Source organism: Spinacia oleracea, chromosome 4 (genome assembly GCF_020520425.1).
Source record: "Spinacia oleracea cultivar Varoflay chromosome 4, BTI_SOV_V1, whole genome shotgun sequence".
Taxonomy (NCBI): domain Eukaryota; kingdom Viridiplantae; phylum Streptophyta; class Magnoliopsida; order Caryophyllales; family Amaranthaceae; genus Spinacia; species Spinacia oleracea.
Window position 1 is genome coordinate 8,984,905 of NC_079490.1, and position 15,547 is coordinate 9,000,451.

The following is a 15,547-nucleotide window of genomic DNA, read 5'->3' on the forward strand; positions in this document are numbered from 1 at the left end:
CCCTATGCTTTTGGGACTCCGATCATCATGTTTTTGCCTTTCAGGGCAACGAAATATGTCCTTTGCCAGATGAATTTGCTGCGATCCTTGGTTATCCTACTAATGCTACTCCTGTTACCCCTAGCACTATTGAAGAGGGTAAAACAACCATAGGGGCTTTCCTAGGACTAGATGATAATATGTTTGCTGAAATTGTTATAAGTGACGAGGTTAACTTGGCAAAACTCGTAAAACATCACTTTAGGCCTAGTAAGAATATGACCGAACAGAAATTGAATATTCGAGCCCTTGTATTTTGCTTGTTGAATCACTATTTGCTGTCGAATGACAATGGTGCGTTCGGTGACATAAGGTTGATCCCCTTGATTAGCCAGATGGAAAGTTGCTATTCTATCATGCCGTTGGTTGTTGCCGAGACTTTGCTGAGTGCGGATGAGCTGAAGAAGGATACCAAATCTGAACATTTTAAGGGGAGCCCCCTATTACTGCAGGTAATCAATTTTCTTCTTTGCGCACGCATACGCCCCTTTTGCATATATTTCTTTTGCCTGGGGGCTGAGTTTCTGCGCCTGGTCCTGGGCGCTGGAGTTTTCGGCGCCTGGTCCTGGGCGTTGAAACTGCGCCCCTGGACCGTTTTTTTTTCTTTTCATTCTTTTGATTCGATCGTACCTGTTTTTGCAGATTTGGCTTGCGGAACGGGTTAGACTTTTGGAAGCTCCTGCCGATCCTAAACATTATCGCCCTATAGCCTTGGGTAACCGAAAATACTTGCACCAAGGCCAGGACGAGGCCGAATGGGCCTCCTTTTTTACTTATGGCATTTGTTCTATTAAGTGGGTGGTACCATGGTGGGGTTTGACTACTATGACAGGGGGTTCTGATGTATCAGTTTATGTTTCTTTGTTGGGGCTATCTCGTCCCATTTATATTTTCCCTTACCGAGTCATGCGTCAATATGGTTTAAGGCAGACTATCCCCTTTTCTGATACGGTACCACCTAAGGTGGCGGCCTTTTCACAAACACGGGTTCTAGCGTGGGCTAAGTATTATGATGGTCTCCCGTGTTGGGCCGTAGCTACAAATGGCTTTGTGGGTCTTTCTGAAAACTACAAGTTGTGGATGAGCTCCGATGATAAAGATGTGAGGGCCGAGGCTCGTAATGGGGAGCCGGCTGAGCTTTTGATACCTCGTATTCGTGTTAAGTATGAGGGTCCTGATTCTGCCAAATCTCGTACCTATAGTATTAAGACTGTGAAAGCTCGTCCTGATCGAAAGCGAAAGGAAGTTCCTCCCCGTTCCAGTTTTAGGCCTAAAAAGATGCCTAACATGAAGGGGCCTGCTTTTGTTAAAAGAAATGCAAGCTCTCGCGGAGATCGTCGCCAGAACAATGTATGGGTTAGGAAGGCTCAGCCGCCTGTAGAAACAGTGGCTAGTCTAGTTGATGATAATAATCCTTCTCCCACCATTGTCTGTGCCCTTGAGGCTGAGCGGGCTATAACTGAGAATGTTTCTGAAGCCTTGGCATCTTTGGAAGTTAGTGTCCAGGAGCCGGTTCTTATGGACATTGATATTGGGGCAGTGCAGAAGACTGTGGGGGTGGATCCTGCGAACATTGCCCTCTACAAGACTTTATTTGATGATCCGGAAGAACTAGAGTAGTGTAATTCTTGCTAGGGTGTAGGTGCCCTCTATTTATTTCAGTTGTGTTTGTTTTTATTCCTAGCACTTTGTTTTCCTTCTTATTATTTCTCAAGAAAGGTGTATTTTTATTTTTCATTTTTATTTATTTTTGTTTCTCCTCTTTTTTATGTATTTTATATGTCTAACACTTTTTGCACAAAGAATATTTGTTTTTTTTTTATTGGACCGAATCCTTGGTAAGGATTGCCTACGTATCTTGTCAGAATCAGGTCGCGCGTAGTTCTAGCTTTAGGATAAGTTCTAGTATGCCGGATTTCGGTAGATATGCCCTGAGGTGGAAACATATTACTTAATCGGTCAAATGAGTGAAGTATTATCATTATTTTCATCTGCCGTTTTTTTCCATAAGTCGCGTAAAATTCGACTAATTTGTATAGCTATATTCTTGGTAAACCTATTTGGATACGTACTGTACCCCCCAAGTGTTCGTTATTTTTCCGTTGTGTGCGGATAAAATGACGAGCACTTTTGAAAAGAAAATTTTTGGCAGGCAGAGAGTTTCAACGCCCAGGCTGGGGCGTCAGAAATTTCGGCGCCCAGCCCTTGGCGCTGAAAATGACTTGGGCAGTCAATTTTTGACGCATTGCTTCACATTTTCTTGCATTTATTTCCTTTTTTGTGCCTTGATTTTTTTCTCGTATTTAAAGTCAATTTTGAGGCTATTTTGGAGGCTTTTTGACTGTTAGCGTGAAATGCGTTTTTGTCCGGATTAATTTTTTCTATTCGTGACTCGAAACAGTTTTGAAAATGGGGTTAGGGTGTGGAAGTTATGAAGATCTTTGTGTAGGCTCTTGAGGTGGGTTGAAGTGCGTGTTGTTAGTGAAGGGTATGATGGAATTATGTTTTATGAATCTGTTTTTTGGTAACATTTGCATTGTTTTGGATTTTGATTTCCTTTGATTTCTTTGGGTTGCATGGATTGACTCTTATGATGACACTGGTTGGCTTTTTAGGTTTTTTGGGGATATGAATGGGATAGTGTGGTTTATTTTGTGGTTTCGGGAATTGGTTCCCATGGCATTATTTCAAAACCAAGTGGGCTTTGTTTGTTGGGCCTAGAGTGGGCCGTCTCTTTATTTTTTTATTTTGCAAGTACATTTGGTGTTTATTTAGTGTTAGAGAAAAAAATTTAGGAGAAATATTACGCCTTTATTGATTCGGAAAGTAAGGAAAACACACTCAAATAAAACTGACCTATATTCTAAGGGGCCTTAAGACCATCTAAAGTCTTTATTATTTTTTTCTATCAATCTAAAGAACTACTAGGCGCTTTTTACTAATGGTGCTCTATGTGGCTCAAGCCTGGGGTTTAGTCTCATAAAACTTCGGTCCTTCACCGGTACTCATCTTGAATTCCATTCCTTTTGCATTGACCCACTGATATGTCTTCACCCATCCGTTCTCGACCTCTTCTAGTGTTGATGCAGGAGAGATTAACCGGGTTGGATCGAAACCTTCATCTTGTAAAGCTAGGGTAGTCATCACAGTCTCGTTCTCCATAGGCCTCGATTCGTTAAACAATGTCCATAGAGCCTGGTTGTCCAATATTTCAGCTGTTTTAGTCTTGGTGAGGTGGGGTGCCTCATCTAAGGTGTGGCAGTCATGGAAAATTTCAAATCCGGGTTTTAGCAAGCCATCCTGAATGAAGGGTTCAGGGAAATCACAGCATGGGTGTTTTTCTCCTTCCCGAACGAACATCCCGTTAAGGGTCCTTTGATACGGGGGGAGGAGGGTGGTTTATTTGGCCTTTTTAAGGCGTAGCCTAGACAGGCGGTCAGCAATATCTTCCTCCGTTGGTTCATAGCCTAAGCCAAAGGGAGTAGATTTGTTGGGAAAAGAATGGAATGTGTATTCCTTCTTCCTTATGCCCAATGGGGTTCCTGGGAAATAACCTTGAGCTAACAGCATTCTAGGGATGACTCGGGATGCATGCGGGTCTAGGAATGCTGGATCATAATCTTCGATGAACTGGATTGTTTCTTCCATTTAAAACCCGTAAAGGTCGTCTGCAGTTTCGGCCGTTCCAACCATAGAGCAACTGACGTCGAGAGGAGGGGCGCAGATTTCTAGTATTACCCCGTTATGGTTAAGTTTAACCATTTGGTGGAAGGTAGAAGCCACACCTCCTAAGTCATGGAGCCAAGGTCGCCCCAAGAGGAGGTTGAAAGTGGGCTTGATGTCAATTATTTGAAACTCCGTGGTGCGTGCCACAGGCCCGGGTTGTATGGTGAGGTTGATTTTTCCCAACACAGGCCTTCGGGAGTTATCATAAGCTCGTACCCCTTGCGTGGAGGTTTGGAAGTCATCATTTCCTAGCCCCAAGCAATGGGCGGTTTGTAATGGGCAAACATTAACCGCCGAACCGTTATCTACGAGCGCTAGGGGGATGTTTTGTCCTTTGCATCCAACCACTAGATAAAGGGCTTTATTGTGAGCACCCCCCTCTTTGGGTAAGTCTTTATCAGTGAAAACTATGGCCTTTTCTCCGGCATCTCTCGTGACATGGCTAACCAATGAGTCAGGTGTGATATCTGTGGGTACTGAGATGAGGTCGAGCGAGCGAATAAGCTTTTCGCGATGTTCCTTTGAAGTACACATGAGATCCCATATGGTAATCTCGGCCTTGGTTCTTTTTAGTTGTTTCAGGAGAGGATTTTCAATGACTTCTGCGACGGTGGCGTGCCGTCCATTCTCAGGAGTTTGCCTAACCGGGGTGTCGTCCATAGGAGGTGGGTGAATATCCGGTTGGTATATTCTTCCGGATCGGGTGAGGTTGTCGACCTCGGGCTCCTGAGGGGTGGTGTCAATGAGAGCATACCCGGGCCAAGTTTCGGTGAAGAGGTCCTGGCCCGATACTTGAGATAGGTAAATATCTTCAGCATCATCATTCCACACACCGCACACTTCTCTCTCGATTCGATCCATAGGGACCACAGCGAGTGGTGCACCTTGAGGCGTGATGTACACCGTGGGGTCGAAATTCTCTGGTTGGTCGAGAGAGATGTGACAAGAGCCGAGTGGGCTCTTGCTGTTGTTGGGTTTGCCAACGTTAGGGAGAGGTATCACTTCATCCTCTATCATGTCCTGGATCGTATGTTTTAGATTCCAGCAGTTTTCAGTGTCATGCCCATTTCCTTGATGGAATTTGCAGTAAGTACCTTCGACCCAATATTTGCTTTTGACAGGAGGGTCACGGGTGGGGCCTATAGGTCTCAACTTTCCTTGATTGGTTAGTCTTTCAAAGGCTTGTACCAAAGTCGACCCGAGTGGGGCAAACTTTCGGTCTCGGACCCATCTTCCAGGGCTTCTTCGGGCGGGAGTCTCTTCTACAGCATGGACTTCTTGGGCTTGGGATGTGTTACCCCGATTATAGGTGTTGTTTTTATATGTGGGTTTTCTTTGTATGGTTTTGGCGAGGTCGTCCTCGATCTTTATTCCCACATCATAAACTCTTTTGAAAGTGTCAAGTCCCAGGTACTTAAGGTGTTGTCTGTAAGCCGGGTCCAGGTTGTCAATGAATTTTTGGACCAATTCTGTTTCGGGAGGCCTATTGATTAGCTGAGCCGCCTGGTCCCTCCATCTAGCAAAGTAAGTCGTGAAACCCTCATTTTTCTTTTGGAAGAGAACTTCCAGCTCGCGCATGGTGACTTGGAAATCCATGTTCGACGAGTATTGCTTGATGAAGACATTGACAAAGTCTTCCCAAGTGGGGAAGAGCTTAGGGTCCTGGTGATAGTACCATTTGAGCGGCACAGGTTCCAAGGACAAAGGAAAGGCAGGTAAGTACATGGACTTATCCACGCCTTTCAAGTTCATGGCATTCACAAAGCTCAGTAGATGATCACGGGGGTTGTCCGTGGCCTTGAACTTTGGTAAGTCAGATGAACTGAACTTTTCTGGTAGTTTGCCAGGAAAAGGTTCAAGATCGAGGGAGAAGTATTTGCTCCCCATGGTTTGCTGTAGGACCATTTTTTCAATCCTCTTCTCGTTATCGAGGTCGTTTTTGGCTTGCGCAGCCGCTAAAGCTTCATTTTCCATTTTCAATTGGCCCATAACTTGGGTCATTTGGACCATCTGGTCTCGCAAATCTTCGATGGACATGTTTGAAGGTGCGAATCGGGGTTGGGGAAGCGGAGATCCTTGAAATGAGGGACGACAGACGGAGCTTGGAGTCACTAAACCTGATGTTGGTGATGTATCTTCGAGACGCACTAACCGTTGATTCCCTGATCGGCACCAAGTTGCAGGACCAGTCCTAGGCATAAGATAAGCTAAAGTTTAGGTTCCCAAAGTTTCAAGCATTACTTAGTCTAGACTTCGACTCTCTCTATTGGTTCTTCACTCTTTCTTTTGTTGGTTACACTTTTTTGGTCTTTTTTTTTTTTGTCATTCTTTGGATTTTCGAAACACTTGCCCGTGTGACATTCATAGTTGTTAGCATGTTCGGTTTTGGTGTCGAGCATTGTCGTCGTAGGAGGCCTAACAACGACACAAAGAGTTATTATTTTTTTACGAGTCGCTTTTGAAATCGAGTGCTTTTCTTACGCCCTCGTAGCAATTCTTGACCAGAAGGCCAAGCAGCAACTTCAGCGCCCAGCGAGGGGCGTGAGAAAATCTGGCGCCCAGCCAGGGGCGTTGAAAATGCGTCCCTGGCTGGTTCTCGTTTTCCGTCTTCTGTTTATGCGACTTCGATTTGCGTGCTTGCCTAATAACGTCCTTTACGCGTAGCAGCGTTTGTGGGATTCGTTACAGGCCATCCCGAGCGTCGCTTATTTTTGTGGCGATCGTTCGGATTTGCGGAACACGTATTTCGGTATAACTCTTTGGCAAATTAGTCTATGAATGTTTGGGCAATTTTTAATGTCATTGGTTTTTTTTCTAGGGTAGCTTGTCACACACAATCACATATTTCGCTACACATAACTAGCATTTATCATGAGGCGATAATAACATGTCATGTAGTTTATGATAGGCTTCTATGGGTAGTTATTTGCGCCTGGCTTGGTACCGCTTCTATCGTAGATCCAACACAAGCCCCGGTCGAGGTAGTGTCTTCAACAGACGAATTTCGCTCAAGAGGCCAACCCGCAAGTGCAAGCCAAGGGGGCATGCAGGCGAGAGGGACCTAATGAGCGAGCGATTGGGTTCGGGATAGGTGTACTACCTGCACAAGTACCGAGTGGGCAACATGCGCGGCGTATGCACCCCCCTATTGGCGGAAAAAGGTATCCTTAGTCCCAACTCTCGAGGGAGCCGAGATTCGTTATGCGGTTCTGCCCGTTCACATTAATATGCTGATTTTCAGGTCGTCCCAACTTGATGGGGAAATAAACGCGGGGTAGGATCGTTTCACCCTTCGGCTATTTTGATTACCTACAAGCACGAGTATTTCCTTCACTATCCCCAGTGGAGTCGCCACTGTGAGGGGGTCGAAAAAGCACGAGGCTAATGCGTGACCTCGTCCCTCGTGGGTGTGACGCTTCTTTTTATTCAATCAAGTGTAATTGGATTTCCTGTGAGTTTACACCCAATTGACTAGTAATATAGGAGTCGCCATTCAGTTTTTAACGACAATGAGAAAAACTGACAAAACCCGGTTATCGTGACATAAAGGGAGTGCAATTATGTTTGACCACGACGGTCGTAGGTTCCCTTGTGATCCCTGGTGTGGGAATCTCTCAACATACACCCGCAAGGTAGAGATTGAGGGTTCGGGGGACTGTAACTACCGAGAGGAGTACTTCGCTCGTCGATAACTTCAGAGGCAGGATATCCTTACTAGCTCAGCATAAATAATTGAAGGGACATGCGTTGACTATTAAACTAATATGAGTTGATTTTAGCAATATGCAACATATAATACTAGATCGATCGTGATTATCTGATTTAAATAGTATTAAGGGACCTAGCATGATAATCCAATTTCCCGAAAATATTATATTTGTTAGGCGTGATAGAACAATCAGATTTAGTTAGTTTAACAGTTCATAAAAAGGGCGAGGAAAGCAATTAAATCATCGAGAAGGGGCACATTACGACGCACCCTTGAGAGGTGCGTCACGGTTCTCAGAAAACTAACCGCTTTGACTTTGCTATTTCTCCTTTTTATTTAACGAATCTCAATTATGGGACAGGATACGTTCTGTTCGATTTATGGATCGATTGCGACAGAACGCGTGAAAAATTTCGCAGCGTGAGGCTTAGGCTAAGGGTTGGAGTCAATACTCAAAATATAATTGTGTGTTGTGTGTCCTTTTCACGTCGAATTTGGGGCTGTATTTATAGGGAAGAGTTCGTGGAAAGATAGAATTGCAGAGTTCTAATCCACAAAGAATTAGAAAAAAACACGTACCCAGGTATTTTCAGCGCCCAGAGCCAGGCGTTAAAAATAGGGTCTGGGCTGTTTTCTTAGTCAGATTCGGATTCCTGAAATCCGTAGTGTTTGAGACTTAATCGAGTCTTTTAGTGCGTATCAATTTCATGACGGAATGCGTCTGGGCCCCTTACGAACTCTAGGCTCGTTAGTTAATTAATACGTAACCTCTTATTTCCGAATCATATTAGGAATAGGATTCTCGCAGTTTTCTATCTCATTTAGGATTTATGTTGGAGTGCAACACCTAGTTCTGACAGGTTTCTATCTTTTATGACTTGCCACTTCTAGAAGCTACCCTTTACGGTAGTTACTATTTTTAGCAGGTTTCCATAAATAGCAGGTTTCGGGTGAAATGAAAAGGGGAATTGAGATTCGTTATTTTATAGGAGATGCGTTATCAAGTGGAGATTTATGTTTTCATCATCGAACCTTTCCCTTTCGGGAATGGGGACAAAAGTAGGTGTCTACAGTCGTAAGGTCTCGTACTTCCCCCATTGTTCATACTCGAGGTGCATACGTTCCACGAGTTTTGAAGCTTATTCGGTTACAATTTACGTTTATTAATGTTTTATTCAAAGTCGACTCGAGACACAATCAAATAAAATATTTAATAAATAAACGACCAAACAATGCTTCTTTTAGAATACTTTTAACACTTGTGATCAACACACATATGACTCCAATGAATTACTAGTTCATTCTCAACATGATTATTAGCATGATGAGTCCACGACATGTCTGTTAACAAGCGGGTTGTGCACTAGGCACGAATAATTTTTAGTTCAATTCACCTTAACTCTATAATGTATACCCTACATGGCCGAAGCACATGTGGTTACTGAAATTGTATACCCTACACTGATGAAGCACGTGTTGTTACTAAATAGTGCAACGTGGCACGAATGACTTTGGCTCTTACTATTCTAGACCTTACGTGCATAGCATAAATAACTTCCTTGCATGCGCATAAACCATATGCATAGAAACATACTTGGACAACATGCTTGCTATTAAATTCAACAAACATAACCAATAATAACATGCTTGCTCACATACTCAAACATGAATCCAAAATCCAAGTAAACATGAATCACAACAACATAGACATAACATGTATTCACATGATTAAATTGGGTTGCCCTAGACTTGTACATACCTTGTGTACCTAAGTAGAGGGGCCACTTTGTGATTCACTTCCAATTAAACTAGAAATATCCTCCTACCATGAACTAAATAAATTTTAATTAATTCTCATGTTCATTAAATTTCCAGCAACATTATTAGGTTTAAATTGCTTGAACTAAATAGAAATTAATCACTATTGATGAGAATAATAAATCTAATTAATTACTAAAAATCTTAGCATGAATATTAATTAATTTCATGCATAAAACCATTAAAATCAACACTTTAATAATCATAAACGAATCTGAAAATTCATATTGATTATCATAATTAAAATCAACATCTTATTATGCTAATCAATTAATCATATGAGTTTAATTAAAACCTTAACCCTAATCCATCATTAAAACCCATAAAACCTATAAAAACAATGTTTTACTTTATAAATCAAATCTAAAAATTATGAACTTCATAAATACTTTCAATAACCAATAATCAAACATAAAATTCCATAATTTAATATCTATAATCAATCCCAAAAAAATTAAATCATCAACATAATAATTAATCATAATTTAAAACGACAATTTAAATAGAGATAGATTAGGAACAAGAGAATCATGTCGGTCGGCAAAAGGCACAGAACGGTGGTGGTGCTCGAACGGAAAAGGACGAGCAAAGAGGAGAGGAGCACGGGCATTGTTGTTGTTGTTGCTTGTCTGCTTGGCTTCGGTTGGGCGCGGGTGCAGGGGACAACAGTACACGCGGAGTGCGGCGAGGGGACGAAAACACACATAGGGAGATGGTTGCGCGGGAAGGAGTTGGGCGACACAATGAAGGAGCAGGCTGGATCGGGCGGTACGTCGAAGGGAGGAGGGGAGAGGAGAGCCGGGTGGAAGAGAGAGAAAGTGAGGGAGAGAATTATAAGGGTTTTGAAATTAAGTGGGGATTTAATGAAACTTCAAGTGGTATTTATAGTTTTCGGAATCCAAGTTGGGCTAGGCTTGGGAATATTTTAAGTTAGGCTTCATTAAACATAAGATGTGCTTAAAAATTTGTTTGGGCTAGCAATTAAAATTGGATTGGGCTATAACGTTTTGAAATTCGTTTTACTTTTCAAAACCCAATTAAATTCCCCAATTAAAACTAAAAAATCATTTTCTCTCCAATTAAAAATAATAAATAATTTTAATTAATAAAATACATTTAAATAAATATTTAAATGCAACTTTAATTTATAAAAACTATAAAATGCTTTTAAAATATAAATAAATACTGTATATTTATAATTACTTGAAAATACGGGGTATTACAATGTTCCTATCCTTTATTCGCCAATGTTCTAAATATTATTTCATATGTTTTGTTTATTGGTTTTAATGTTCTAAAGTCCCAAGAAATTGATTAATTACACATATGAAATTGCATATATCATAAATCGACCTTTTATATTTAAAACACAAATATATGCTTATGAATCAAGACAACGGGGGCAACAAGAAGATGGGTTATAGATCTGAAGAGTGAAGTATTCACGGCTACACCAAACCAACATAGAGTTGAGTTTTTTAGTCTTTGAGAATGAGTTTGTCGTCTTACAAAAACGCATTGAACCTTTGAAACAATTTGAAAAAAAGTAAAATTTTAAAATTTTGACTAATACTTCTTCAGATTTTTAATACTCGCAACGTTTGTGTATTTTACACTATTCACATATATTCTACTTTGACTATTGTTGGTGATTTATATGTAAGATAAAACATTATCATGTAGGATCTTGTTAGATTCGTCTCAATTTGTATTTTCAAAATATTAATTTTTTATAATTTTTGCTCAAAAGAAATTAAACAAATTGATGATCAAAGTTGTGCATAGGCATGCGTGAAAGTGACAAACGTTGCAAGTATTAAAGATGTGTTCAACAAGTGTCCACCGCGTATCCAGTTCGTGTCTCCGTGTCCAAATATTTCAAAAAAAAGCAAAACACTTGATTTCGCGTGTCCAATACGTGTCTGGCACGAGACACCCGTGTCACGGAGTATCTATGTCCAATACGTGTCCGACACGCGGGTCAAACGACGTGTCCATGCTTCCTAGTTCTAGGCTATTCTAGGCTAAGGTGGACTCAAACACAACTCGATCTAACATGGCTCGACTTGGTAAGAATTATTAATTGATAAAAGGTAAGAAATTACCCAATTGAAGATGAAGTTTAGTTAGCCCCTCAATTTTTCTTTTGATTATTAAACAAGTATTTGTAAATCCAAAAATGACTGACCCGGATTAACCCGAAAATTATTTTCTTAAAACTCGACCCGACCCGACCCGTTGATTAAACACATTGGTGCATAAGGATTTTGTGATTATTGGGAAAGTTAGAGTTTTCCACTCGTCTTTAACTCGTTATATACCCAGTAATTTCTTGGGCTAGAAAAAAAAATACAGAATGAAAACATACAAAATACGTCAACAGCAGGGTTCGAACCTGCGCGGGCAAAGCCCAACAGATTTCAAGTCTGTCTCCTTAACCACTCGGACATATTGACATTTGTGTTAACTGATTACAACCAATTAGATATAAAGATATAAATCTTAATATCACATGGAGGCTTGGAGCAAAGGCAGTCAGCTGTCATACTGACAATGAAAATGATAGGAACACCATCAAAGAAAATTGATTTTTTTTTCATCAAAAAATAAGAGAACATCAAAAGGTGTACTCGGATGGTCGGATGGCAACTAGCTCTTAAATACACCTAAGATTTCATAAAAAGGAGAAGAATCAAGCGAACATCATTTTAAAAGTCGTAAATTTAAAAATCTTACTGTAATTACTTGTACTATGTATATATTATGGGAAATTCTAAAATAGTATTGTGACAATTATTTCTAGAAAGAAGTACCAAACTAAGTAATCAATTGTAAATTACAAATAAGTATGACGGTAATATTAATAATCATAATCACTCATGTAGTCATGTGGTTACATGATTTTAAATAAGTATTACAAATAAACTAATGCTTGTACAACTAAGAACCACCACAAATTGATCAACATATTGTTTTTCCCAAGAAATGAAGAACTTAATTATTGCTCCATATTATTGTGAGATAAGGAAACAAAAAGGGTCTAAGTTATTACTTTTTTCATCATTTGGGGTCTATATTTTATTTCTTCACCGGTTAGGGTCTATCTTTAATTCTCATGCAAACTAACTCATATTTAACTCATCCTTAACCATACATGAACTTTTTTAAAAATAAAAAAAAATTATCAAAAAATCTTTTGACAATTATACTTCGTATTTTGGCTTGAGCTACTCCAGTGACTCCCTTTTTGTTCTTGACAAATGTACCAATATCTTCCTCTTCCCTCTAATTAGGTTCTTAATTTAATTTAATTTAATTTTTTTTGGTAAGTAATATATTTATGAAGTAAATAAAAAAGTACTACTACGCAATTACAAGGGAAATTGGATATATTAGTAGTTAAATATTGCATTGGAGTTCGTGCTAATAGTAAATGTAAAGATCTTTTTGAAACGGAGGAAGTACATAAGTAGGTTAACAACTTAGCATTCTCCGGTGACTTCTCATTAGAGCTGTTAAGTATATCAGGTCGTATTCGTGTCGAATATAAATGGGTTGGTAAAGCTCAACACGAACCCGGCCCGTTTAATAAATGTATCGTATCATGTTGACCCATTTAACTAATCGTGTTGGAGACTCTTGACACTAACCCCTTTTTTCGTGTCTGGTTCGTGTCGTGTTTGTTCAATAAAATTGATTATGTTATTTAAGTTTATCACCAAATATATTGAATTATTGATTTTTTTTTCTTAGGCGGTTTAAGTCGTGTCAGTTTCGTGTTGAGAATTACAACAATAATCCGACCCATTTTAATTAAACTTGCCATGTCGTGTTGACTCATTTAGCTAAACTCGACCCATAAGCTCTATTTATCATTGGTTACATGGCATTATTGACCCTTGGTAAATACATAGTAATTTATTAATGGCAGGCTTACTTCATTATTTATTAATTAATTAAGCATTATATAACTTTTTTTTTAAAAAAAACGTCTTGTACGAGTAATTAATTAAGATAGCATTATATAACTTTTTTTATTATTTTAAAAATCATGTATGGTTTAAGGTGGGTTAAATAAGAGTTAGTTTGCCTAAAAATTGAAAATAGACCCTAATAGGTGAAAAAATAAAATATAGACCCCAAACGGTGAAAAAACTGATAACTCATACCCCTTTTGTTTCCTTATCTCATATTATTGTTGTTGTGAAAATAGAATTGGAAATGGTGATAATTACTCGTAGTTCTTAGGAAACGAAATTTCCATGTATATGTATATGTACTATTCCATCTGTTGTTTCAATTCCAAGGGGCAATCAAGAAGGTAAAGGGAAAGGAAAAGAAGTTGAAGGTGTGATTCGGGTTGCAGAAACAAGCAAGAATGCAAAATAATCTGGTAGATGGTTTACAGATACCCAGCCTGGATTTCAATTACAGTTCGACTTAGTTTAGTTCTGTTGGGTTCTGTTTGGAGGCATGATAACTTTTGGTTGTACAGATATATCGAGTTAGGGCTTAATGATAGATGTGTTTGGGCGATAATTTTTTGGTATAGTAGCTCAGTTGTTATAAAACTCGATATGGGCCTTAGGTCATAATTATTAATAAAATTGTCTCCGTTTTTGCGTTAAAAAAAAAAGAGGTGTATTGACATTAAAGCCGCCTTTTGACTTTTGAAATTACCATAACTTAGGTTAATTTATAATTTCAAACCAAAAAAAGGGTCAAACTTTTGTAATCTTATCCATTCATATACGAAGTACAATAATACAAGTAACGCAACATAGCATGTGTCATATTGTGGGTGGAACTGTGGACCATTAAAGGTCAACAAGAATTGGTCATGGTCAATTATTGTCAAATTGGAAACAAAGAAGGATCATGGAAGAAGGATCATGGAAGATAGACCCTCTGACCAACAGGAAATTCAAGGAGTTCTCTAGAACTCGGAAAACACCTGATCCCATGATAATAGTTGCTTGGAACTGCAGAGGAATTGCCCGCCGGGGATTCCAATCTAATATCCGCCATCTATTTAAAGAGCACCTTCCCCAAATCCTAATACTAACTGAAACCAAAACCAGCCCCAAAAACACTGCAAGAATCATGAAGAAAACTCCCTTTGAAAAGTATGTGCTAGCTGAACCCTATGGCCTCGCTGGTGGGATCATAGTTATGTGGAATCCTGACTTCATCAACTTTCAGATGATTGGAAGGGATCTGCATACTATTCATGGTATTGTGGAGGTAAACACTTCCCCCCTTTTTAGTTTTTGCTTATCTGCTATGTATGCTAGTACCAAGTACAAAAGTAGATTAGAAACTTGGCATGACCTAATAGACATGTCTAAACAAATAACAGTTCCTTGGGTAGTAATGGGAGATTTTAATGAAGTCACTTGTCAATCAGAGAAACTGGGGGGCAATTTGATCAAACAACATAGGGCAGATAGATACTCTGATGCCATGAATGAATGTGGGCTAGTTGATGCTGGCTGTGTGGGTAGCAGGTTTACTTGGTTTAATAAACAGAAAGATAAACCCATTTACCAAAGACTTGATAGGGCTTGGGTAAATATGCACTGGCTTAGTCTGTTTCCTAACTCTACTGTAATTACTTTGCCTAGAGAAGCTTCTGACCATAATCCAATTAAGCTAATAACGGAAAATACTGGTTTGCAAAATCATGGTCACCAAAATGTTTTCAAAATGGAACCTTTATGGTATGCTGAACCAGGTTTCTCAACCATGGTGGATGAAAACCTAAATGCTGATAATTCTGACTTGGTTAGTAAACTCAGTAATATCTCCAAAACCATGTCTTCTTGGGTTAAGGACGATATAGGAAATATTTTCAAAAAAAGGAAAGTCTTGTGTGCTAGAATCATGGGTATCCAACGAGCTCTAGAACACAAGCCAACCAATAAGCACCTCTTGGACTTGAATGAGGACCTCTCTAATGAGCTAGGTCTCATTTATGAGCAAGAGGAAGCCTTCTGGATGGCTAGGGCTAGAACTAGTTGGATTGAAAATGGGGACAAAAACACTAGCTATTTCCAGAAGTCTGTCATCATAAGAAGAAGAAGGAATAAAATCACTAGCCTTAGGTCAGAAGTGGGTCAGGATATCCAAGGGAAAGATCTAGTGCCCCATATTGTCAGCTACTTTACCACCCTCTTCACCTCTGAACAGACCATCCCCCCCTGTGAAAATCACCACTACTCCAATGAAATCAGTATTGACCATGCCACCAATATT

At 39.7% G+C, this 15,547-nt stretch overlaps 1 protein-coding gene and 1 non-coding gene across 2 annotated transcripts in view; one reads left to right on the top strand and one right to left on the bottom strand.

Moving 5' to 3' along the window:
* LOC110779289 (uncharacterized) overlaps positions 1-13,808 on the top strand; it is a 32,026-nt gene extending 18,218 nt beyond the window's left edge. Inside the window, exon 2 of the mRNA XM_056841339.1 lies at positions 13,788-13,808. Coding sequence (XP_056697317.1) covers positions 13,788-13,808 — 21 coding nt within the window. The remainder of the gene's footprint in view (positions 1-13,787) is intronic.
* TRNAS-UGA (transfer RNA serine (anticodon UGA)) lies at positions 11,667-11,748 on the bottom strand. Its single transcript has one exon. It is a non-coding gene; the product is annotated as a tRNA-Ser (tRNA).
* Positions 13,809-15,547: the final 1,739 nt, after the last annotated feature.